This window comes from Scyliorhinus torazame, chromosome 7 (genome assembly GCF_047496885.1).
Source record: "Scyliorhinus torazame isolate Kashiwa2021f chromosome 7, sScyTor2.1, whole genome shotgun sequence".
In the NCBI taxonomy this organism is placed as follows: Eukaryota; Metazoa; Chordata; class Chondrichthyes; order Carcharhiniformes; family Scyliorhinidae; genus Scyliorhinus; species Scyliorhinus torazame.
The window spans coordinates 312,340,868-312,365,439 of record NC_092713.1 but is presented as its reverse complement, the minus strand read 5'-3'; the positions used below and the strand labels follow the sequence as shown (position 1 = coordinate 312,365,439).

Genomic DNA, 24,572 nt, shown 5'->3' with positions numbered 1-24,572 from the left:
AAATCTCAGATGAGGAGAAATTCCTTCACTCAGAGGGTTGTGAATCTTCTTAAAACAAAATATTTTTATTGAACACATCACATTTTTCTTGCCCGCACTAATTTCCTTTATAATACAGAGAGGTTTAGTTTGTCCTTCGTTTAACTGACCCTACATGCATTTCATTGCCTCTATTCTAGAGAATCCTGGCTGCTGAGTGGTTAAATATATTCAAGAATGAAAGCGGTAGCTTTTTTTTTAACATTGAGGGGATGAAGAGACATCAGGATAATGTGGGTGAGTAGAGTACTGATGAGCAGCCATGGTTGTACTGAATGGCAGAGCCAGCCCGCGGGGCCATATGATCTACTCGAGCTCCTATTTAAATTTGTACTTAAAAATGAAATTCCAATTACTTATTGATCGAAGGATGTTTCAAGGAGAGTTTCCATTCCTTAACATTCCTTTTGCTCAACCAGTACTTTAACATTGTATAAGGGCATCTCATGTCATGTATGGAAGGAAATCTGCCATCCTTACCTGGTCTGGCCGACACGTGTCTCCAGATCCACAACAATGTATTAAAGTACATTGCACTTTGATACAGAGTATCAAAGTGCAATTCAGGATGGGCGACAAATGTTAACCTTGTGAGTGATACCCATATCCCATGCAGAATAAACAAGATGTACAGATGGGGAATTTTAATGACTAATTTAAAGCGGTGGAATAAATGACTGGATATAAGAATCATAAGGATGTGAAACTATATTTTACTTTTCTTTGCAATCCTTTTGTTCCTTCAACTTGCCTGTCTCTTCATCGTCCTCTCCTAGTGCTGGCTGCCCTTTAGTGCATCCTTCTATTTACCACTTGTGAAATTAGTGAGTGTTTCAGACTGTTTACCTGTGGGGATATTATGGAAGGGACCATTCATGTACCATACATGTGAACACTTTCCAGCAGGCAAACTATCAGTAATGTGAACCCGACTGCCTTTCTCAACAGTGTATTGTCAATAACGTACAGCATTTCTACTGCCATCTCAGGGGACTCAGTGCAGACCAGGGATTGGATATGGGACCTTACTTGTCTGTGTCAATAAATCACACAAAACCAATCATAATACATTTCCCAACTTAGCCATTGGGGGTTTAGTCCCATCCTGGCATTAAGGACCTTTGATCTGGCTCCTTACTTCAATGAACCCTGAGAATTTAGTGAATAACTCCAAAAAGAGGTAACAAATGAATATTTAACACAGATGGGAAGAATAGACTTCACGTTTCCTGCTTGTAGTGGCAGGTTTCCAAGCATTTGGGAATCAAAAAGTGAAAACAGGTACAGCCACCTCCCTATAGAATGTCTTTAAAAACTTGTTGGCCTTGACATTATGGCATATTAAGGAGGTTGCATTGATTTATTAAAAGACAACTTATTTATTTCAAATGGATTAATGCCTCGGCTAAAGTATAGAGCAGAAGGTTAAGCAGCAGCACACTGACATACACATAAAATAATTTTAAAGCTATTGTGCAAAAGGGTTAGTGCAATCATTGTGTGCTCAAGGCACAGATTGAAGCGCATATCAGGAATTCAAGTGTAGCGGTTACCGTGTCTGATTTGCAGCCATTGGACCATGCAGGCTGCCAATAAGAGGTGCACTGAACTCCACGCTTGAATTACTGATACATGCTCCACTTGTATGAAGCTCTGTAAAGAAGATAAAAGAAGGTACATAAAGTTAAAGTTTCACTTGTGTTGCAAAAGTGCATCTGGGTGTACGTTAGGCACATTCAACAATTCAAACTCTATCACACAACATCAGCAGCAACAATAACAATGGCAACAGCCACTGACGTTTGACATGTTAACTCAAAAAAAATCCAAATGCAATTCACAGATTGAGGTGGACAAATACTCATTTGGCCATTCAGAACTTGAGTATTGCTGAAAAAAGAGACTCGTTGACGTTTTTCGTCTTGCACTCATCAGGACAGATTGGCAAGAACACCAATTGTAAAGGGAACAGCAATTCATGCTGCATAAGAAGTGAGTGCTGATGCGTTGGAAAGTGGACTCTGATAGGTAGAGGCATTGCCATGCAAAATGCACCTTGGAACAGTTAACTCCAATAATTTAAATTTAATTCAAACTCGGCAGATCAACTCTGATTGTTTAATGGTAGCCATGATGTGGAGATGCCGGCGTTGGACTGGAGTGAGCACAGTAAGAAGTCTTACAACACCAGGTTAAAGTCCAACAGGTTTGTTTCAAATCACTAGCTTTCGGAGCACTGCTTCTTCATCAGGTGAAAGGCCATCTGAAGAAGGAGCAGTGCTCCGAAAGCTAGTGATTTGAAACAAACCTATTGGACTTTAACCTGGTGTTGTAAGACTTCTTATTGATTGTTTCAGGTATTTCCATGGGGAATGAACAAGGGAAAGGCTGTTCCCCAGGCTTCTGTTTAGTCAAAGGAGGTGCAATACATGGACATGCTCCTTCTGTGTGCAAAGGACAAGACCCTGTATGTGAGTATATACGGCTTCTCGCATGCACAAATGAATCACACTGCGATCCTGACCGATAATCTTAAATTGGTTTGCAGTGTCATTTTTAGCACATTCAGAATTGTTTAGCAAGTGCTGTCCAAACACAAAATCACACCTAATGTTGGATACTATGTTTTGGGTTTTGACAGCAAGGGCTGGTTGGGTACAGTTGGTACTTTGCCTGTTGCGAACAGCAAAGGGACGTGCTGTTCGATACAATCCGCCAACCACTGGGACATATGGCCAGCACTGAAATTTACATGCCTCATTAGCATTTGTGTGATAGGCAGAATGTCTTTTCGGCTTGATGGTAGCATCCAGCTTGTGGAACATACAACTTGTATTGTTACTGCATAGCAATACTGTGAAATGGCTAGCTCCACCAGTTGCTGGGATTTTTGCGAAGACTTACCCTTCCGGGGTAATCTGAGATAGATTGGGTACTTTTCAGGACTGAAAGAGGCAGCCTCAGACATATTCATGAGTTTTTGTGAAATACAAGAAGCAATGATCTGATCAGAGTATCTGTTCTTCCACAGGATGGCTTTGATGCACCTTATTTCCACATCAATCTTGCATGGCGAGCAAGTGGCTCTCGCCCTATCTATGAGGGTGCCGTCAATCTAACCAGTAAAGAAAGGCTTGAGATAGACAGCAGTAAAGGATTGTTGGCAGATTTCTCAACTTGCTTTCATCAAGGAAAGAGAGCTGATTTGACTCTCTGCTCCATTTCAAAGGTGAATTTGAGAGCAGGATGGAGTCCGTTAAGATGTGTAAAGAAATTCTTACATATGGTGGTGGATTCAAATATAGCAAACATGTGCTGTGGGATTCTCCGTCGGTGGGATCCTCCTCCCGCCGGCACGCACCCATGCCCGGGTGTTTCCTGGTGGCATGGGCGTGGCTCACAATGGGGAATCCCCATTGGCCGGCTGCAGGAACGGAGAATACCACCTATTTGGGCATACGTGGTGCCATCAAAATTGAACTCAACTGCACGAGTTGCTGAGTTCATAAATTCAGTGACTGCAGGTACAGACAATAGTGGCATGTCTAGATCACCATGATACAGTGATGCAGTTCCAATGACTATGACTTCCTGGAGTGGTACATTGGTGAGTAGGCTAACAATGTCAATCAAGCACATGGGCACAGAATTGTTATCGATATGCAAGTCCGAGATGGTCTTCAGATAGGTGAAGGATCTTTCACCATGTATGTGGAAAATATGCTGAGAACTGATTGCAGATGTGCAGAACCAGTCATTGATAAGATAGGGCGCAAAGAGACATCATCCTGATGAGTGCAAGATTAAAAACTTCAACAGCATTTCTTTTTTCAGCAATTTTCAAGATAGAGGTAGGTAAGAGACAGGATATCCTGTTACAATGGTAAACATTAGGCCGAATGATCTAAAGTTTGGTTGAAAAGAAGGATTTTGAAACCTTTTTTTAAGATGAAGTAAGAAATGGAGATGCAGAGCAGTCTTGTAAGAGGGTTCTAGTCATGAGGGTAAATGTATCTGAAGGCTCTGTCACCTATGATGGGCAAATAGGTATGGAGGGGGGGGTCACATGAGGCCAAAGTCTGAGGAGCAAAGTGGAAGTGAGGGGACAAAGTCCTTGAGATTAGGTAGGGCAAGACTACGGATGTAGCTATAGATAAGTACAGGGACACAATAACAGCTTACATTTCTGTCATACACCTCAAACAAAGAATATCCCAAAGTGCTTCACAGATTGCAATGAAGAAAACAGATGGTGAGCTAAAAGAGGTTTCAATGGCTCAGAGCTCAGGTAGACACAAGGGTAAGAAATACTGTGATGGTGAAAGTAAATGTTTTTTGTGGTGGGGTCTGAAGCTAAACTCAAGGTTGAACAAGATACCAAGTGTCGTGTGTGTGTGCGTGTGTGGTGGTGTGTGTGTGCTGGATGTGGTTTCTGGGGGGCAGGGGGCTTCAGTTTCTGATAAGACATCAACATTCCTAACAGGGGTGGGCGGCAGTGATGCTGAAGAGTTGACTTTGCTATTCCTGATGGTGTGTGGAAGAATTTGTGTCTCATCCGAGGCTGAATATTGATCAAGAATGACAACGTTTTTTTATACAACAGTTCACAACACATAAAATTGATATATCTTTTGAGGTGTGAGTGACTAATATATACAATGATACATTTGACTTTTTTCTAATACATTTTTCTTTTATCCTTCCAATTTTTGCTCCCCACCCCTGAAGAAAGGGGTGTAAGAATTACTCTGCTTAGATATGATTGCATTTGTAATTATGTTGTGAGGATTGACTCAGGTATTTTCAATAAAATCCAAACCACTTTGAAGTATTGTGATGCTCCCCATGAGAAGCACAGGGAAACTATCATTGATCTCCCCATGGAACTCGTGGAGTACGAGTTCCTCAGATAGGAGGCGGAGGCCACCTGCCTTGGGCTCGTTATGTACTAATATAAAAGCTGCCCAAAGCCGGGCCTCGTGTGGCTAGCTGTCCTCGCATGGCCTTTACTGGAACGATATGCTGCTTTGCGCAGACCTCTGTAAATAGTTTAATAAATTAATGTTAATTTAACCACTGGAGTCCTCAAGTTACTAAAAGTATATTTTCTGTTATTCTTAAATGGTTAAATACCAGAGTTAAAAATATTGCAGACAGATTTAGTATGAAAGTTGTCATAATATACATCAGTACATTATGGTGCAATCACATACACACACTGATGGACATGCAGTAGGACCACCCAGCATACATAACACTGCAGCCAATCACCAGTGAGAGCACAAGCACTATAAAGACAGGGGACAGGAGAGTTCCCACTCATTCTAGTAGCAGCCAGCTCAGAGCACAGAGCTCACAGCCTGCATCACAGACATTCACCATGTGCTGGGTGCCTCACCATAGCTAGCGATAGGAAAGGGTCCACAGTTAAGCTGGTATTGCTCATACCCACGTTTACAGTATGTTAGCATAGTTGAACAGTTAATAAAATAGCGTCACACCACTTCCAGCATTGTTGGCTTGTTTGTGAACCAGAACACCCAACACGACAAACGTATCGCACATTAGTAGAACAATACCAATCAGATCATTTTCCCTATTCTATCACTAAGTGATATGACTTCACCAGAAATACTGATGAGAGGAAATCTTTACAAATACATTTTTAGCATAGCTGCACAAAGCAACCAAAGGAATTTTAACGTCAATAGATCTGAGGGGGAGGACAGGAAAAATAATAAATAATGGAAATCAAAAATATAAAACAAACCTTTCCCAAAATGGAGACAAATTAATTGCACAACATAGTTACAGAAACATGAAATCAATGTAACTCAGGCACACTGAAGGTGTAATTTGGGGCATTTTGTATATGCTGTTAATGTCAAGAGCTCTCAAAGAATAAATGGCAGCATAGATTATCATAGAATTTACAATGCAGTATCCTGAGATATTTCAGAGGAACTGCATAAGCTCACTTCTCATCTTGTGTCGGAAAGTCAGAAAATAATAATAATTTATTGTCACATGTAGGCTTCAATGAAGTTACTGTGAAAAGCCCCTAGTCGCCACATTCTGGCACCTATTCAGGGAGGCCGATACGGGAATTGAACCCGCGCTGCTGCCTTATTCTGCATTACAAGCTAGCTATTTAGCCCAGTGTGCTAAACCAGCCCCTAGAAATGAATCCATCAATCAAAGTGCCATTAGTAACATCATCCATGACAAGCAGCTCAGTGTGCAGACCACCAATGCATACGAATGGTGTCCGTACTATAGTGAACAAAAACCTTCTGAACAGACATGCAACACAGTGGAGGGTTAGTTCGGAAAATAGGATTCAGGTATCTGCATCCACCACAAAGCTGATGCAAGAACAGCTGATGTGTCTAAATAAGTTAACTCAATGATTCAAAATATTAACCGTGGGGAAACTCATGCACCACAGCAAACCAATCCTTTACTCTTTAATGCTGTATTCATTGTCTGGTCAGATTTGGAAACCATTCATGAGCCCAGGCATTTGCCAGAATGGGAATATTTATACATCATAGTTTCCCCCAATGGGTAAGTGAGTCCATAAACTGCCCATTGTGCAGAAGGTCCCTGGGCTCTGCTCAATTAGCTGATTTCAACCAGAGCAAAAGCTGAGTTTCTACATTTTGCTTCATCGCTCCTATGCTAGGGAAAGAAAAAGAAAAAACTTCCAGTTATAAAATACCTTATCACATCCCTCACAAGCATTGCAAAGCGAACACTGAATTACAATCGCTGTTGTCATGTAGGCAAATGAGGCAGCCATTTTGCACACAACAATGTCTCACAAAGAGCAATGAGATGAGTGACCAGGTCATCAATAATGTTAGCATTAATATTTCAGGTCGAAGACTTTATTTGACCCACATTGCCTTATTGTTCCTGAAAATAGGTTTTGTTTCTTTCAAACTGTATATCATTAACGCATGTTGTATGGTATAAAAGAGTGCTCTGCACTGTACCAATTCTCAATGAGTTAAGTTAAACTTGGCACTGACTATGTTTTTGCTAGTGATGTGTTTTTCAAAATGTTAATGGAGAACTAATTGACTCTATTTATTTATTATACTCCTGTTGTAATCCTGTGGGAAATTCAGTGCACTGAATACAGGCGTAGGGCCTGCCAAAGTTATTTTCTAAACACGCTGAACAGCTGCCAGGGATAAAACGACAATTTGTCTGAATTAGATGCAAATCTGGTCCAAGAAGGGAAAGGACAGAAGTATTCACTCTCCTTGCCCCCCAATACTGCTATTCATTCATCCTCTGAACATTTGGTGCTTGTTCTCCCTTGTAGACATGGCTCTTTCTGCCTGGGTCCTTCCTATTCTGGAAACAAAGCGCGTCACATCATCCTTTTACTGGAATCCTTTCCGGGCTTCCACAGTCTGGGATTTCATTTTTCACTCAATTTACCTTTGCTCCCAAGAACAACTATTGGAATCACTGGAGTCCCTCTAACTTGTCTTTCTTTGTCACTTTACTCAGCCCAGTTCCTAAAGTACAACAGTGTAGATTGTATTTGTATAGTTAATCACTGATTTCATCATGCCATTACCTTCTGTGCATGTTCTCTTGCAGCGTCAATTTTGTACAGTGGTTAAGTCAGGAACATTTCCTCATTTCACTTGTCTTTTTGGTTTGTTATTTCATGCATGTGTGGCCATATGTAGCCCTTCGTCCCTTATCTCTTCCAATCTTTATTACAAAAGGGTATTTCTCGTGTCACTCTGGTACCAATTCATCAATTGGCACACTATTCTCAGCCTCACTTCTGCTGGGCTGAACAGCTCGCTCGACAAATCTGTGTACTTGCCTAAAGTGTGCTTTAACTCTACAATACTCCAGACCAGCTAGATGTATAATTCCATATAAAGCCTATCAGTTTATTCTAAGTAATAATCCATGCTCATATATCCTTACACTCATCACCTTAGCTTTGAATTCTCTGAAACACATCAAAAATTAATTGCATCCTGCTGACTCCAGATACATTTTTTTTATCTTCATGTTCACTGACTAGAAAGTTTTGAAAATATGATATGTTATTCTTTAAATGTGAATAAATTGATCAGATTTATTAGCAAAGATTTAAATGCATGTGATGAATAAATGTGCTTAAATAATATAAATTAAGCAGACCAGGTCATTAACATTACTATATTATATATTAGCATGTCCATGATTTAGACAAAACACATACAGTTATCTAACCAGAGTCAATGAGATGCCTGAAATATTAATGTGGTCATAATGCTTGAAAACACTGTCTGTTGCTTATTAACTTTCTTTCAGTTACAATTATAAATTGGTGAATCTGAAGTACTACCTGTCAATTACCTGTCACCCTTCAACCTCCTCTAACCTAAGGGGTAGAGTGAATAACAGGTAAGCTCTTTCTTTTTTTTTCTTGTTTTATCTAGAGGGGATGGCAGGGAAGGCAGTGCAATGTTCCTCCTGCAGAATGTTTGAGGTGAGGGACGCTGTCAGTGTCCCTGCTGATTTCACCTGTGGGAAGTGCACCCATCTCCTGCTCCTCAGACACCATGTTAGGGAACTGGAGCTGGAGCTGGATGAACTTCGGATCATTCGGGAGGCAGAGGTGGTCATAGATAGTAGCTTCAGGGACGTAGTTACTCCGAAGAATCAAGATAGATGGGTGACGGTGAGAGGGGCTGGGAGGAAGCAGTCAGTACAGGGATCCTCTGTGGTTGTTCCCCTCAGTAACAAGTATACCGCTTTGGATACTGTTGAGGGGGACAACCTACCAGGGGTAAGCCACGGTGAATGGATCTCCAGCACTTAGTCCATCCCTGTGGCTCAGCAGGGAAGGAGGGAGAGCAGGAGAGCAATAGTTATTGGGGATTTGATAGTTAGAGGGACAGATAGACGGTTCTGTGGCAACGAAAGAGACTCACGGATGGTATGTTGCCTCCCGGGTGCCACGGTCCGTGACATCTCGGACCGTGCTTTCAGAATCCTTAAGGGGGAGGGGGAACAGTCACAAGTCGTGGTACACATCGGTACCAACGACATAGGTAAGAGAAGGGACGGGGATTTAAAACAGGAATTTAGGGAGCTAGGGTGGAAGCTGAGAGCCAAGACAAACCATGTTGTCATCTCTGGTTTGTTGCCGATGCCACGTGCTAGCGAGGTGAGGAACAGGGAGAGAGTGCAGATAAACACATGGCTGCAGGGATGGTGTAGGTGGGAGGGTTTCAGTTACATGGGTAATTGGAGCACATTCTGGGGAAGGTGGGACCTGTATAGACAGGACGGTTGGCACCTGAACCAGAGGGGCACCAATATCCTGGTAGGGAAATTTGCTACGACTCTTCGGGGGTGTTTAAACTAAATTTGTCAGGGGGCTGGGAAAATGAGCTGCAGTCCAGAAGCCAGTGTTGAGAGTAGTGAGGTACTGAGGAGGGTATCAAGGTTGCAGGAGTGTACCGGCAGACAGAAAGGTGGGTTGAAGTGTGTCTACTTCAGTGCAAGGAGCATCCAGAATAAGGTAGGTGAACTTGGAGCGTGGATTGGTACTTGGGACTATGATGTTGTGCCCATTACGGAGACATGGTTAGAACAGGGACAGGAATGGTTGTTGGACGTTCCGGGGTATAGATGTTTCAGTAAGAGTAGGGAAGGTGGTAAAAGAGGTGGAGGAGTCGCATTGTTAATCAAGGATAGTTTAACGGCTGCAGAAAGGCAGTTCGAAGGAGATCTGCCTACTGAGGTAATATGGGCTGAAGTTAGAAATAGGAAAGGAGCGGGCACGATGTTAGGAGTTTTCTATAGGCTCCCAAATAGTAATAGAGATGTGGAGGAAGAAATTGCAAAACAGATTATGGATAGGTGTGGAGGTCTCAGGGTCGTTGTCATGGGTGACTTTAACTTTCCAAATATTGATTGGAACCTCTATAGGTCGAACAATTCGGATGGGGCAGTTTTTGTACAGTGTGTGCAGGAGGGTTTCCTGACACAATATGTGGATAGGCCGACAAGAGGGGGGGCCACATTGGATTTGGTACTGGGTAATGAACCGGGCCAAGTGTTAGATTTGTTTATGGGAGAGCACTTTGGTGATAGTGACCACAATTCGGTGTCTTTCACTATTGCAATGGAGAGGGATAGGGCCATACGGCAGGGCAAGGTTTATAATTGGGGGAGGGGTAATTATGATGCGATTAGGCAAGAATTAGGGAGCATAAGATGGGAACAGAAACTGTCAGGGAAAGGCACAAATGAAAAGTGGAGCTTGTAAGGAACAAATACGACATGTCCTTGATAGGTATGTCCCTGTCAGGCAGGGAGGACTTGGCAGTGTGAGGGTACCATGGTTCACAAAAGAGGTTGAATGTCTTGTCAAGAGGAAAAAGGAAGCGTATGTAAGGATGAGAAAACAAGGTTCAGTTGGGTCGCTTGAGGGTTACAAGGTAGCAAGGAATGAACTAAGAAAAGGGCTGAGGAGAGCTAAGAGGGGGCATGAGAAATCCTTGGCGGGTCGGATCAAGGAAAACCCCAAGGCTTTTTACTCTTATGTGAGAAATAAAAGAATGACCAGGGTGAGGTTAGGGCCGGTCAAGGACAGTTGAGGGAACTTGTGCATGGCGTCAGAAGAAATAGGAGAGGCGTTGAATTAATACTTTTCTTAAGTGTTCACCAAGAAGGGGGGCCATGTTTTTGAGGATGAATGTGTGATACAGGCGGGTAGGCTGGAGGAGGTAGATGTTCTGTGGAAGGATGTATTAGCAATTTTGAAAAACCTCAGGGTCGACAAGTCCCCTGTGCCAGATGGGATATATCCAAGGATTCTTTGGGAGGCAAGGGATGAGATTGCAGAGCCTTTGGCTTTGATCTTTGGGTCCTCACTGTCCATGGGGATAGTGCCAGAGGACTGGAGAGTGACGAATGTTGTTCCTCTGTTCAAGAAAGGGAACAGGAATGACCCTGGTAATTATAGGCTGGTTAGTCTACATCGCTGGTTGGTAAGTTAATGGAAAAGGTCCTGAAGGATAGGATTTATGACCATTTGGAAAGATGCAGCTTAATCCGGGATAGTCAACACGGATTCGTGAAGGGTAAGTCTTGCCTCACAAATTTGATTAAATTCTTTGCGGAGGTAACTAAGTGCATAGATGAAGGTAGAGCAGTTGATGTCGTATACATGTATTTTATTAAGGCGTTTGATAAGATTACCCATGGTCGGCTTATGAAGAAAGTAAGGAGGTGTGGGATAGAGGGAAATTTGGCCAATTGGATAAGTAACTGGCTATCAGATAGAAGACAGAGGGTGGTGGTGGATGGAAAATTTTCAGACTGGAGACCAGTTACCAGCGGTGTACCACAGGATTCAGTGCTGGGTCCTCTGCTATTTGTGATTTTTATCAATGACTTGGAGGAGGGGCTGAAGGGTGGGTCAGTAAATTTGCTGATGACACCAAGATTGGTGGAGTAGTGCATGAGGTGGAGGCTGTTGTAGGCTGCAAAGAGACATTGATAGGATGCAGAGCTGGGCCGAAAAATGGCAGGTGGAGTTTAACCCTGATAAGTGCGAGGTGATTCATTTTGGTAGAAAAAATTTGAATGCGGATTACAGGGTCAAAGGCAGGTTCTGAGGAATGTGGAGGAACAGAGAGATCTTGGGGTTCATGTCCACAGATCTCTGAAGGTTGCCACTCAAGTGGATAGTACCGTGAAGAAGGCCTGTAGTGTGTTAGCATTTGTTAACAGGGGGCTTGAGTTTAAGAGCCGTGGGATTATGCTGCAACTATACATGACCCTGGTGAGATCACATTTGGAGTATTGTGTGCAGTTCTGGTCACCTCACTATAGGAAGGATGTGCAAGCATTGGAAAGGGTGCAAAGGAGATTTACCAGGATGCTGCCTGGTTTGCAAGATAGGTCTTATGAGGAAAGGTTGAAGGAGCTAGGGCTTTTTTCTTTGGAACGGAGGAGGATGAGAGGCGACTTAATAGAGGTTTATAAGATGATGAGGGGGATAGATAGAGTGAACGTTCAGAGACTATTTGCTCGGGTGGATGTAGCTGTTACAAGGGGACATAACTATAAGGTTCAGGGTGGGAGATATCGGAGGGATGTCCGAGGTAGGTTCTTTACTCAGAGAGTGGTTAGGGTGTGGAATGGACTGCCTGCTGTGATAGTGGAGTCGGCCACTTTAGGAACTTTCAAGCGGTTATTGAATAGGCACATGAAGCACGCCAGAATGACAGGGAGTGGGATAGCTTGATCTTGGTTTTGGACAATGCTCGGCACAACATCGAGGGCCGAAGGGCCTGTTCTGTGCTGTACTGTTCTATGTTCTATGTTCTAATTCAGATTCTTGTAGCTTCTTACAATGGACAAAATAACCCGTGTCTGCCGGATCGTTCTAATGATAGACTATCGAACAAAGAGGAGGGTCACATGTAAGGGAAACTGAATGCTTAAAAAGGAAAATGTTTATTCGTTATCAATCCATTTTCCACAACCACCAATTTTTAAATACATTTAGAGTACCGAATTGTCTTTTTTTCAATTAAGGGGCAAGTTAGTGTGGCCAATCCACCTAACCAGCACATCTTTTGGGTTATCGGGGTGAAACCCATGCAGACACGGGGAGACTGTGCAAGCTCCACACGGTTAGTGACCCAGGGCTGGGATTCAAACTCGGGTCTTCAGCGCCGCAGTCCCAGTGCTAACCACTGCATCACCATGCTGCCCCACTACCACCAATTGACCAATTTAACTTTCTTATTGTCCAGCTGCCAACTGTGAAACTTACTGTGTTGTCAGCTCCCAAACCCTGAGTGCTCACTTTCCTAGTTTTGAATCGGATCCTTGACCGACATAAAGCCCCAGCGATTTCCCATGGGCTCACTTTAGTGGTTCATAGATGGAGCGTTTGGTTAAAATTCATTGTGGCCAAGTCCCCTCACGGGACAAGGATGACAGGAAATCACCAAGGGATCAGAGAACCTACCTGTCCTGTAAGACACACCTTACTGTTACATGGTAGGCTTATGATGAAATCTGTGGCTCAGACTGTACTGTTGTTCACCTGGAGCAGGACAGTGCGACAATGGAAAAGCACAGGACAAAGACACAAAGAGGGGAAAGGTGGCAGACTATTACAAGTAAAAAGTAAAGCTCCTCAGTGGCAAAGGACACCATGTATCATAAGGTTGGACAAAGGTCCCAGGCTCAGTCACCAGTTTGTGTTGAGTAACCTCAGCTGGGGCATTGTAGGGATGCTACAATCACCCTCAGTGTTATTGGAGGGAGTAGAATATAGAATCCCTACAGAGCAGAAGGAGGCCATTTGGCCCATCGACTCTTCAAATGACCACACCACCCATTTATACTCCCCCATAACCTGATAACATAACCTGTACATCCCTGGACATTAAGGGGCAATTTAGCATCGCAAATCCACTTGACCCACATATCTTTGGACTGTGAGCGGAAACTGAACCACCTGGAGGAATCCCATGTAGACACGAGGCTAGAATACAAACTCCACACAGTCAGTCACCCAAGGCTGGAATCGAACCTGGGGCCCTGGCGCTGTGAGGCAGCAGTGCTAACCACTGAGCCACCATGCCACCCCTCATTCAGGGTTATCATTCAGGATTCCTGATTGCTCTCTGGTCATTTGTATTGAACAGTGCCAAAGCAGGTAGACCAGGCCAGGGCAATAACCAGGAAGCATTGGTGCCCAAGAAAACCCTACTGGCTCCCATTGTTGAAGCTCATAATTGAAGAGTAGCCAGCTGGTTGAGGCGAGGGAGGGCTGCCATCATGGGATGGCATTGTTAGGGGAGTGGGGAGAAATAAAAGCACATGGCAAGTTATAAAACTCAGAAATGTTTGTGCAGCAGCAGCCATACAAAGCTCTGGAGTCAGCAAGAGCAGCCTCGGACAATGAACATATTGATGGTTAAGCTCTTGGCAGCAGAGCGATGACTGCACACCTAATGAAAACGTACTAGAAGATCAAGTGCAAAAGCCAGCATTAGTAATCATCAGTAACAACTTTCAAGAACCGAGTAAGGAAAAAACTTTGAAAGCAAAGCAGAAGGAAGCCCTGGTGATGAGCTTCACCAATCTTGGCTGAGGAGCTCACCTCGGGGGATGAGATACTGACTTCGCAAGGTTCCTGGTACGTGAGCGCCTAGCGTCATCTGCAACTGCATTCGCGGAGCTGTCCGTGGTAGTGTCCACCCGTCTCTACCGGCTGATGGAGGGTACATGGAGGCGGGAAACGTGGGGAGAAATATAACAAAATCAGGGAAATAAATGCAAAAAATAAGTAAGTCGTGAAGTTATGCAGAAATTATAGCTCCTGCTGCAGAAAGGAATCATGGCAATTAAATAAAAAGTAACCTTGAATGACGATAGCAAATTTAAAGGGGGAAAAGGTGCAATGTAACACAAGAAAAAGTGGAAAGGTTTTAAGCAATAAAGTGAGCATAATGCATGTGATAATAAATAACCCACTCAGTGATGTTTCGCCTTCCAAAGAGAGTCAGGTTAGCCTACCTCTGTCCGGTGAGTGTGATCAATCCTTGACCACATACTGGATGCACACCAGAACAAGGTAGTGCACTGCAATTTGTCGAAGGAAGGCAGACCTTGTCCATTCCACCCCACTTGAACTGCTCCTCTGACCAACTGATCACAGAGTCTCATTAATGTTCATTGTAGAAATACAGTGGTGAATCATACAAGTAATAGAGTAGAAAGGGAGTAACTAATAGGAGGGTCAGTAACCACTTTGAATTAAGATAATTGACAAAAGATCCCAAAGGAAAAAGAGCAGAAATCTTTTATGCAGCCTGGTCGTTATGATCTGGAATGTACTGCCTGAAAAGGGAGGCGGAGGCACAATCAATAATAACGTTTGAAAGGGACTCAGATATATATTTGTAAAGCTGAAATTTGCTGGGCTATGGGAAAAGAACTGGCGACTAACTGGATAACTTTTATAAAGGGCCAGCGTAGACATGATGGGCTGAATGGCCTCCTTCTGTGGTAAATCTAACTATGATACCGTTTGCATCACAAGGTAGATCTGGATGATGGTGGTTCTTCAGCCCATTTTGTTTCATCATCCAAGAACACCAACTCTATAATCTTCTCATTTCCCTCGTCCAGCCGCCTCGCAAAGTAGTCCAGTCTGGCCTGAAAATCCATTTAAGCACCCTCAGTGTAAAGGTTAAATTCCTGGCATCTGTCAAATCTAACTATGTATTTATAGTTCACTTGCTCTTGGCATATGTTGAAGCATTGTTCCAGGATTGCTTCCATATAATTGTCATACGTGTACATATTTTTTATTTAATTTAACTTTTTTTATTCAAAAAATATTATGAGTATCCAATTAAGGCTGCTATTATTTAGCGTGGCCAATCCACCGAGCTGCACATTTTTGGGTTCGGAGGGGTGAGACCCACGCAGACACGGAGAGAATGTGCAAACTCCACACGGACGGTGACCCGGGGCCGAGATCGAACCCGGGTCCTCGGTTAGTGAGGCAACAGTGCTAACCATTGCGCCACCGTGCCATCCAGGGATATATGTACATATAATAATGCCGGAGACACACAGAGCTTTAGAGGAGATACATGGTTTCAGCAGCATTAACAATTTCCATGTATATAGCACCTTTAATGGAGTAAAACATCCCTTGGTGCAGTGCTGATCTAAGATGAAATAAATAAATTTGCCCATTTGGACCAGGCACTGCGCAGGCTATCCAGGTATCTCAGAAGGGTTCAAAACTGTTCAGAAAATGGCCTGGGTGTATTTTTGTTTTCATTACATGGGGGCAAGCAGAAGCAGGAGAGTGACTCCTGGAACTCACAAGTAATACTGTGTCTGAGTTTCCTCAATATTGCAGGATTGCTTATGCCCAGCCTGCCCTGAGCAGCTCCCACAACCATCTGCCTGGCATCTACAATTCGTTGGTAGGCTCTACACCAACTTTGGCTGTTCAGCCATATTTCTGCTCGATATAGATGGAAAAAAGGTTTTCCGTCCAATAAATTGCCACACTACCGCGAGCTTGAGGAGCTCAGTGTCCTCATTCATCAGAAACCCAACATGCTATGCTTTGGTTTTAAGATATGCTTGTGAGCAGAGCTCTTTCTTGTTTGAGGGGAAGGCAGTGGAAAGTAAATGGTATTGCTCAGTGCTGTCTTTTCACACCAATCAGACAGCAAGAGAGTCTGTCAAACCAATACCCACAGTTCAACGCAATACATTTTATTAATGCTGCTTTCACAGCTTTTTGCTTCAGTGTTTTTTCCAAGACATTTATTATTCCTACAAAACAGAAAGGATTTTTTTCTCACGTGTTGCAAGTGCCCATTTACACTGACGTCAACCAAAGCATGTGTTGGAGACATAACACTGCCCACACGTGTTATTTATTGTGAGTCCTCAATGAATTAAATCCATTTTCGTTAAATTCATTCATGGGTTATTTCAATTGTATGATGTCTTTGTTGGTTTCTGAATGAAAGGAAGTGTGTGTAGGCCTAAAAATACAGTGCGATGCTATCTTGCAAGCAGAATGCTTCAGAATGTGGGCCTTTGCCAGCAAGCAAATTGAGCACTCGATCACACCATGATGACCCGAATGCTTAAAAAAAATATTTGGCACTCCCTCGCCCCCCCCCCAGCACCCCACCCCTCCTCTTCCAAATTTTGCCTGTATTTTCCCAAAGGCGCTGACTCATGTTGGGAAGAGTTTGTACAAGTGATAGGCGACAAGTAGCCATTGCTTATCTGAGAGCCTAATTGGTGGGTTTTGGCAGACTTACGGGGCAGAGGTCACGATTCTCCTCACAGGCACATGCATGCATTTCTCCAGCTCGGGTCAGTGGGTAGTAACAAACAGCTGTGAGACCTGACTCGTTTTGTTTTTTCTTCCCAAGTCCATCGATGCTAACGTGAAACTGCTGCTCTGACTGCGCTCCTATGCAGGCTGGCATTGATTAAGCTGAGTTTCTAGTTTTAGTGCGGCTGAGCTATAGACTGCCTTTGCCAACGGAGCCATCAGGGAGTGGCTAAAAATAGTATAAACATGCGGGCAATCTGTTTAAAAAATACATGCAATCTGTTCTGCCCAAGCTGTGGAACTCATTTGGGAAATTCATTGGTAATGTGGAGATGAGGAATGCAGAAAGGTGGAACTTGCATAAATGGCCCTGTGTTTCCCAAAACCTTTCCCGGTGTGACACCCATTTTAATGTCCCTGACTTTGTGGGAAAATCTAGGGGGGGTGGGGCGCAGATCTGAGAGTTTTTAACTGGTGAGGTTAAGATTGGCCTACGGCTGCTAAGTGGGGTTTCTTTTGGGGGGGGCGGGTGCAGTGGGAGGGTGATCTTCAACTGTTTGGCATTGGGTGAGCTTCACCTCTTGAAAGGCTGGGAGGAGTGAGATTGAGCATGGTAGGAAGTTTTAAACGTAGGTTTGTCAGAAATAACACCAACTTTCTTGCAAGGTTTTTTTCCAACGGCATCCAGGCCCCAAATATCTGTCTGTTAAGCCACGCCCATCATGAGAAAAAATGGGAATAATTAGAAGGGCCTTACAGCTGTTTGCATTCAGTTCTGAGCTCCATGGTAGCCTTGCTGCCTCAGAACTTGCAAACCCAAAATTGCATTTCGCGAGTCCACCGCTGATCGCAACACCAGTGACACCTTTCACAACCTTAGGGTCTGGAGATTTCTTAGTTTGTGTAGCTGACAGACTGCATTCACTCATATGTTTTTAAATTCATAAAGAAAATGTAATACATGCTTCACTCCATGCCGTAAACATTGAGATCACAAAATACTAAGTGAGCTGCCAAAATCTGATTTCAAAACTTGAGACTTTTAGTTCTTGGCCTAAAGGAATTGCAGCAACAGCTGACATTTATTTTGTGCCTTCAACACAATAAAATGTCCCACGGTGCTGCATAGCAGCGTGACCAGACCAGACCTGAATCAAACCAAATAAGGAGATATTAGGATATGTGACCAAAACTTTTTCAAAGAGGTAGGTTTGAAGGAGCAACTTGAAGGAGGGGAGAAAGATGGGAGAAACAGAGATGTTTAGTGAGTGAATAGCAAAGTTTAGGGCCTAAGCAGTGAAAAGCATGGTCAGCAATGGTGAAACGAAGGAAGTCAGAAGGCGCAAGAGTCCAGAACAGAAGGCGCGCAAAGTTCTTGGAGGTTTGTAGCACTGGGAGAGTTCTCGGGATATTTCGAGAATGAGACTAGAGAGAAATTTGAAAGCAAAATGAAGGGAATAAATGGTCACTAATGTACAATGTGTGTTGAGTAAGAATTTTCAGATTGACTGATCTCAGGCAGTGGAACCTGGAGATAGGAAGTGAAGCAAATTGCCTCACCCAGATCTTGACAAAAGATACTATTGCCAGCTACTGCAGCATGCCATTTGTTACAGCATACTGAGCCTATTTATATTCTGCCAATAATTACAGTGTATTATATAGACATGCTACGCCTGTCCTAAATAATCAACAAGTCACTGCTACATCAATTCAATCAGGGTTTGCTGGTACATTGCCCTGACCTTGCCAGTTAATTCAATTGGGCAGGAAAGCAATCTGAATATTGCAGCGACATCTGATTTCTTTCCCCAGACCAGAGATGCTGATTGCTAATTGCTAAGTCACCCTGACATTGTGCACTGGTTGATATTTATGAATAAATGACTGATTTAATAATTTAAATACCTTGATTTCTTTTTTTCAGAAACCCTACTTCCCATAAAACATTTGGCTGACAAATTTTAATTTACAATAATATCGTGTGTGATCATTTAATTTTGTGCTTAATTTGATATCTACCTGACGGAAACGGTTATATGCACTGATACGTTAACAGAATTGTTTTAAGCGTTCTCCTAAAAAATATTAAATTGGGATGATGCATAAACCTGAATATTACCAAATTATCATATGAATACTTAACGCACTTTACTGAATTCCTCTGTCAAGTACTTTGAACAGAAATTTCAATCCATTAAGTGCTTGAAATGAACATCCAGGTTATAATCACTTTTTCAGTGAAGAAAAAAATCTGTTCTACAATTTGGAGTCTGGACAGGTTGTTTTTTTTCCAGCTCACATTTTGAAAGAGATTAAGCAGTGTCAGTCTCAATAATCATTTCCATTCCTGTCCCCAGCCATTGTCTCAGGCTGATCCAGACTGTTTGGAATCTCAGTGTAGCATTTACTACCTCCAGCTGTGTTGCATCACCCACCTCTGTCCTATCTCAGCCTATCTGCAGCTGAAACCCTCGCCCATGGCTATGTTATCTCCAGGCACGACTATTCCACTACTCCTTTGGAGAGCCTCCCATCATCCATTCTGCATGAACTTGAACTCATCCCCAGCTCTACTGCTTGTATCATAACTCAGGCCAAATCCATGTCACCCATTAATCCTGCCCTTTCTGATCTACATTAGCTCTAGTCACCCACTGCCCCAATTTAAACAATTTCAAACTTGTGTTTAAATCCCTTCATGGCCTTGCCCCTTTCTACCTTTCAAACCTCTCCAGCCCAACACAGCACTACCTCCTGCCCTGAAATCTTTGTTTTTTGACCTTCATTGGCAACCCACACGCCCACCATTGCCAGCTGTGCCTTCAGCGATCTAGAGCGGACACTCTGGAGTTTCCTTCACCATTGAACCTCCCTCCTGCCTTCCCTTAGATCATAAGAACTAGGAGCGGGAGTGGACAATTCAACCCCTCGAGCCCGCCCCGCCATTCAATACGAACATGGCTGGTCTCCTCTCAGCCTCACCTGCACTTTCCTGCTTATTCTCCAGAACCCTTCAATCCTTTATTAGTTAAAAATTTGCCACCAGGGCACCTTGGCACTGCCAGACTGACACCCTGGCAGCATCCCTACCAGCTTGACAGTGCCACCTGTGCACCCTGGCATTGCTAGGGTGGCACCTGGGTGAAAATGCCAGGGTGCTCATGTGGCACTGCCAGGGTGTCAGGCTAGCAGTGCCACACTGCCCAGGCAGCATCAACAGTGCCAGAGTACCATCCTATCCAGAGCCCAATCACTCGGGGGACCCGATACCCTGGGAGACCCCCCTCTAATTGCTTTTACACCTGCGGCATGTTACTGGCTAAATGGCACCCAGTCAGGGTCTCCAATGCGAGGTCATTCGGCCCCATGCCTTAGGTATCTCTGGTGTAGACATATTCAAGTGAGGCTAACTTCGCTCTTGAATATGCAAATCTGGATTCTGCCTATTCTGGGCAGGATCCAGATTGTGACGCATCGCGAGGTCTCATTAGATCCCGCGAGGCATTACGAGGGCTGTAAATCTTGTGAGAGACACTCAAAAAATTTAATTGCCTTGTCACGGTGCTGAGTCTGGCGTGGAGAGGCCGGCAAATCATACCCTAGATCGCCCCTCATTCTCCTAAACTCGAGAGAGCATAGGCCGAAACTAGCCAATCTCTCTTCATAAGACAAAGGTTCACTTTAAAACACATCTCCTTAACCAAAGCTATAGTCACCCATTTTAAGATATCCTTTGTCTTCTATTTTTGTCTCATTACGCCTCTGTTAAGCACTGTGCGTTATTTCTCTATGTTAAAGTCACAATATAAATGGAAGTTGCTGTAAAATTCACAATTTCCTTCCTTCTCACTTATAAATCTATCAACAGAAAATTGAAACATAGATATATTTTGCAAAGTTTTGCCCTTTTGCAAAAACAGATGATGTTCTGTGAAACATGGAAACTGTATGGGAGATAAAGGTGGACAACTGCACTATCAGAAAATATATATTATTTAATTATAAATAGCACATAACCAATTTAAAATTTCAATAGATAGATTTTCTTTTCTTTTAAAGTTCGGAACTATCTTACACACTTAATATAATTCAACCATGACTCTCAAGGAAATAGCTAATGGTTTTGTACTTCACAGTCTCTAGAACATATGTGGGAGTTGCAAGTTTGCTTCAGGTAAACAGATAACTGTTAAAGGCAGCATTCCCTGCCAGTGCTTAGCTTCTGATTTACATAGAAAGTTCTAGAGAAGTTATCCCAGTGAGCCAGAGAAGACACAGCCAGAGTGAGACAGCAAATAGTGAGTTTGGGAATTTGAAGCTAGGTGGGAATTCGAAGCTGAGTGGGGAGGAGGTGCTTTTTAACCCTGGTAAGTGACTGGTAAGTAGTTTTTCTTTTCATTGTCTAATTTATTTATTTATTTTTTCTTTCATTTTTTGGAATTGTAGTTGTATAAGTTAACCCAAGGTTTAAGACATGGCAGGAGATCCCAGACCCATGTCATGCTCCTCATGTGCGATGTGGGAGCTCAGGGACACGTCCACTGTCCCTGGCTCCTTCACGTGCAAGACGTGTGTCCAGTTGCAGCTCTAGTTAGACCGCTTGACGGCTCTGGAGCTGCAGATGGACTCACTTTTGAGCATTCGCGATGCTGAGGACATGGTGGATAGCACGTTTGGCGAGTTGGTCACACCGCACGTGAAAGTTACTGAGGGAGTGGGAAAATGGGTGACCAAAAGACAGAGCAAGAGTAGGAAGGCAGTGCAGGTGTCCCCTGCGGTCATCTCCCTGCAAAACAGATATACCGCTTTGGATACTGTTGAGGGAGATGGCTCACCAGGGAAAAGCAGCAGCAGCCAGGTTCATGGCACCGTGGCTGGCTCTGCTGCGCAGCAGGGCAGGAAGAAGAATGGCAGGGCTATAGAGATAGGGGACTCAATCATAAGGGGGATAGACAGGTGGTACTGGGAACGCAATCGAGACTCCAGGATGGTATGTTGCCTCCTTGGTGCAAGGGTCAGGGATGTCTCGGAGCGGCTGCAGGACATTCTTGGGGGGGGGGGGGTGAACAGCCAACTGTTGCGGTGCACATAGACAGCAACGATATCGGTAAAAAATGGGATGAGGTCCTACAAGCTGAATTCAGGGAGTTAGGAGTTAAACCAAAAAGTAGGACCTCAAAGGTAGTAATCTCAGTATTTCTATCAGTGCCACGAGCTAGTCAGAGTAGGAATGTCAGGATAGATAGGATGAATGCGTGGCTCGAGTGATGGTGCAAGAGGGAGGGATTCAAATTCCTGGGGCATTGGAACCGGTTCTGGGGAGGTGGGACCAGTACAAATTGGACGGTCTGCACCTGGGCAGGACTGGAACCGAGATCCTAGGGGAGGCGGGGGTGGGTTTGCCAGAGCTGTTGGGGAGGGTTTAAACTAATGTGGCAGGGGGTTGGGAACCGATGCAGGAAGTCGGAAGGTAGTAAAACAGGGACAGAAACAAAAGGCAGTAAGGGGGAAAGTGTAAGGCAGAGAAGCCATAGTCAAAAATCAAAAGGGGCGACAGTACAAGGTACTGTGACTGAGGGGAGCTCAGTGAATAGGCCCAGTAATACTAAAAGGAATAAAACGGGAAGGAAAAACATAAATGGTAAGCGACGCGGCAGGTTGTTACATGAAGATATGGGTTCAACGACAAGGAAAATTAGGAGAAAAGTTGAGAGGAAATTAATTTCGGAGAGGTTACTGATTGAGGTGTTAAGATTCAAAACAGAGGTATGAAAGCCAGCATAAGTGTACTTTACCTGAATGCGCGTAGTATTCGGAATAAGGTAAAGAGTTGATGGCACTAATCATCGTGAATGACTATGATTTAGTGGCCTTTACTGAAACATGGTTAAAGGATGGTCATGGCTGGGAGTTAAATATCCGAGAGTATCAAACTATTCGGAAGGACAGAGTGGATGGTAAGGGAGGTGGTGTAGCTCTGTTGTTTAAGGATGACACCCGGGCAAAATTAAGGATGACATCGATGCTATGGAGGATAAGGTTGAATCCATTTGGGTGGAAATCAGGAATAGTAAGGTGAAAAAGTCACTGATAGGAGTAGTCTGTAGGCCACCAAATAGTAACATTATGGTGGGGCAGGCAATAAACAAAGAAATAATGGATGCATGTAGAAATGGTACAGCAGTTATCATGGGGGATTTTAATCTCCATGTCGATTGATTTAACCACGTCGGTCAAGGCAGCCTTGAGGAGGAGTTTATAGAATGTATCCGCGATAGTTTCCTAAAACAGTATGTAATGGAACCTACTAGGGAACAAGCGGTCCTAGATCTGGTCCTGTGTAATGAGACAGGATTGATTCATGATCTCATCGTTAGGGATCCTCTCAGAAGGAGCGATCACAATATGGTGGAATTTAAAATACAGATGGAGGGTGAGAAGGTAAAATCAAACACTAGTGTCTTGTGCTTAAACAAAGGAGATTACAATGGGATGAGAGAGGAACTAGCTAAGGTAGACTGGGAGCAAAGACTTTATGGTGAAACAGTTGAGGAACAGTGGAGAACCTTCCAAGCGATTTTTCACAGTGCTCAGCAAAGGTTTATACCAACAGAAAGGAAGGACGGTAGAAAGAGGGAAAATCGACCGTGGATATCTAAGGAAATAAGGGAGAGTATCAAATTGAAGGAAAAAGCATACAAAGTGGGAAAGATTAGTGGGAGACTAGAGGACTGGGAAATTTTTAGGGGGCAACGGGAAGCTACTAAAAAAAGCTATAAAGAAGAGTAAGATAGATTATGAGAGTAAACTGGCTCAGAATATAAAAACAGATAGTAAAAGTTTCTACAAATAAAACAAAAAAGAGTGGCTAAGGTAAATATTGGTCCTTTAGAGGATGAGAAGGGAGAATTATTAATGGGAGATGAGGAAATGGCTGAGGAACTGAACAGGTTTTTTGGGTCGGTCTTCACAGTGGAAGACACAAATAACATGCCAGTGACTGATAGAAATGAGGCTATTGTGGGTGAGGACCTTTAGACGATTGTTTTCACTAAGGAGGTAGTGATGGGCAAGCTAATCGGGCTAAAGGTAGTCAAGTCTCCTGGCCCTGATGGAATGCAGCCCAGAGTGCTAAAAGAGATGGCTAGGGAAATTGCAAATGCATTAATGATAATTTCCCAAAATTCACTAGGCTCTGGGGTGGTCCCGGCGGATTGGAAATTAGCAAACGTGACACCATTGTTTAAAAAAGGAGGTAGGCAGAAAGCGGGTAATTATAGGCCAGTGAGCTTAACTTCAGTAGTAGGGAAGATGCTGGAATCTATCATCAAGAAGAAATAGCGAGGCATCTGGTTGGAAGTTGTCCCATTGGGCAGACATAGCATGGGTTCATAAAGGGCAGGTCGTGCCTAACTAACTTAGTGGAATTGTTTGAGGACGTTACCAGTGCAGTAGATAAAGGGGAGCCAATAGATGTGGTATATCTGAATTTACAGAAAGCTCTTGACAAGGTCCCACACAAAAGGTTGCTGCATAAGATAAAGATGCATGGCATTAAGGGTAAAGTAGTAGCATGGATAGAGGACTGGTTAATTAATAAAAAGCAAAGAGTGGGGATAAATGGGTGTTTCTCTGGTTGGCAATCAGTAGCTAG

At 43.5% G+C, this 24,572-nt stretch overlaps 1 protein-coding gene across 4 annotated transcripts in view; it reads right to left on the bottom strand.

The window, feature by feature from the left end:
* Positions 1-24,572, bottom strand: part of LOC140427203 (protocadherin alpha-C2-like) — a 213,326-nt gene that overhangs the window by 10,190 nt on the left and 178,564 nt on the right. Inside the window, exons 5-6 of one of the 4 annotated variants that reach the window (XM_072512798.1) lie at positions 14,198-14,308; positions 1,593-1,692 (exon numbers count right to left, since the gene is read on the bottom strand). The exons of 1 other annotated variant lie outside the window; for it this stretch is intronic. In XM_072512798.1, the coding sequence (XP_072368899.1) occupies positions 1,593-1,692; positions 14,198-14,308 (211 nt within the window). The remainder of the gene's footprint in view (positions 1-1,592; positions 1,693-14,197; positions 14,309-24,572) is intronic. 2 more of the 4 variants (XM_072512799.1, XM_072512801.1) reach the window with 2 other exon arrangements.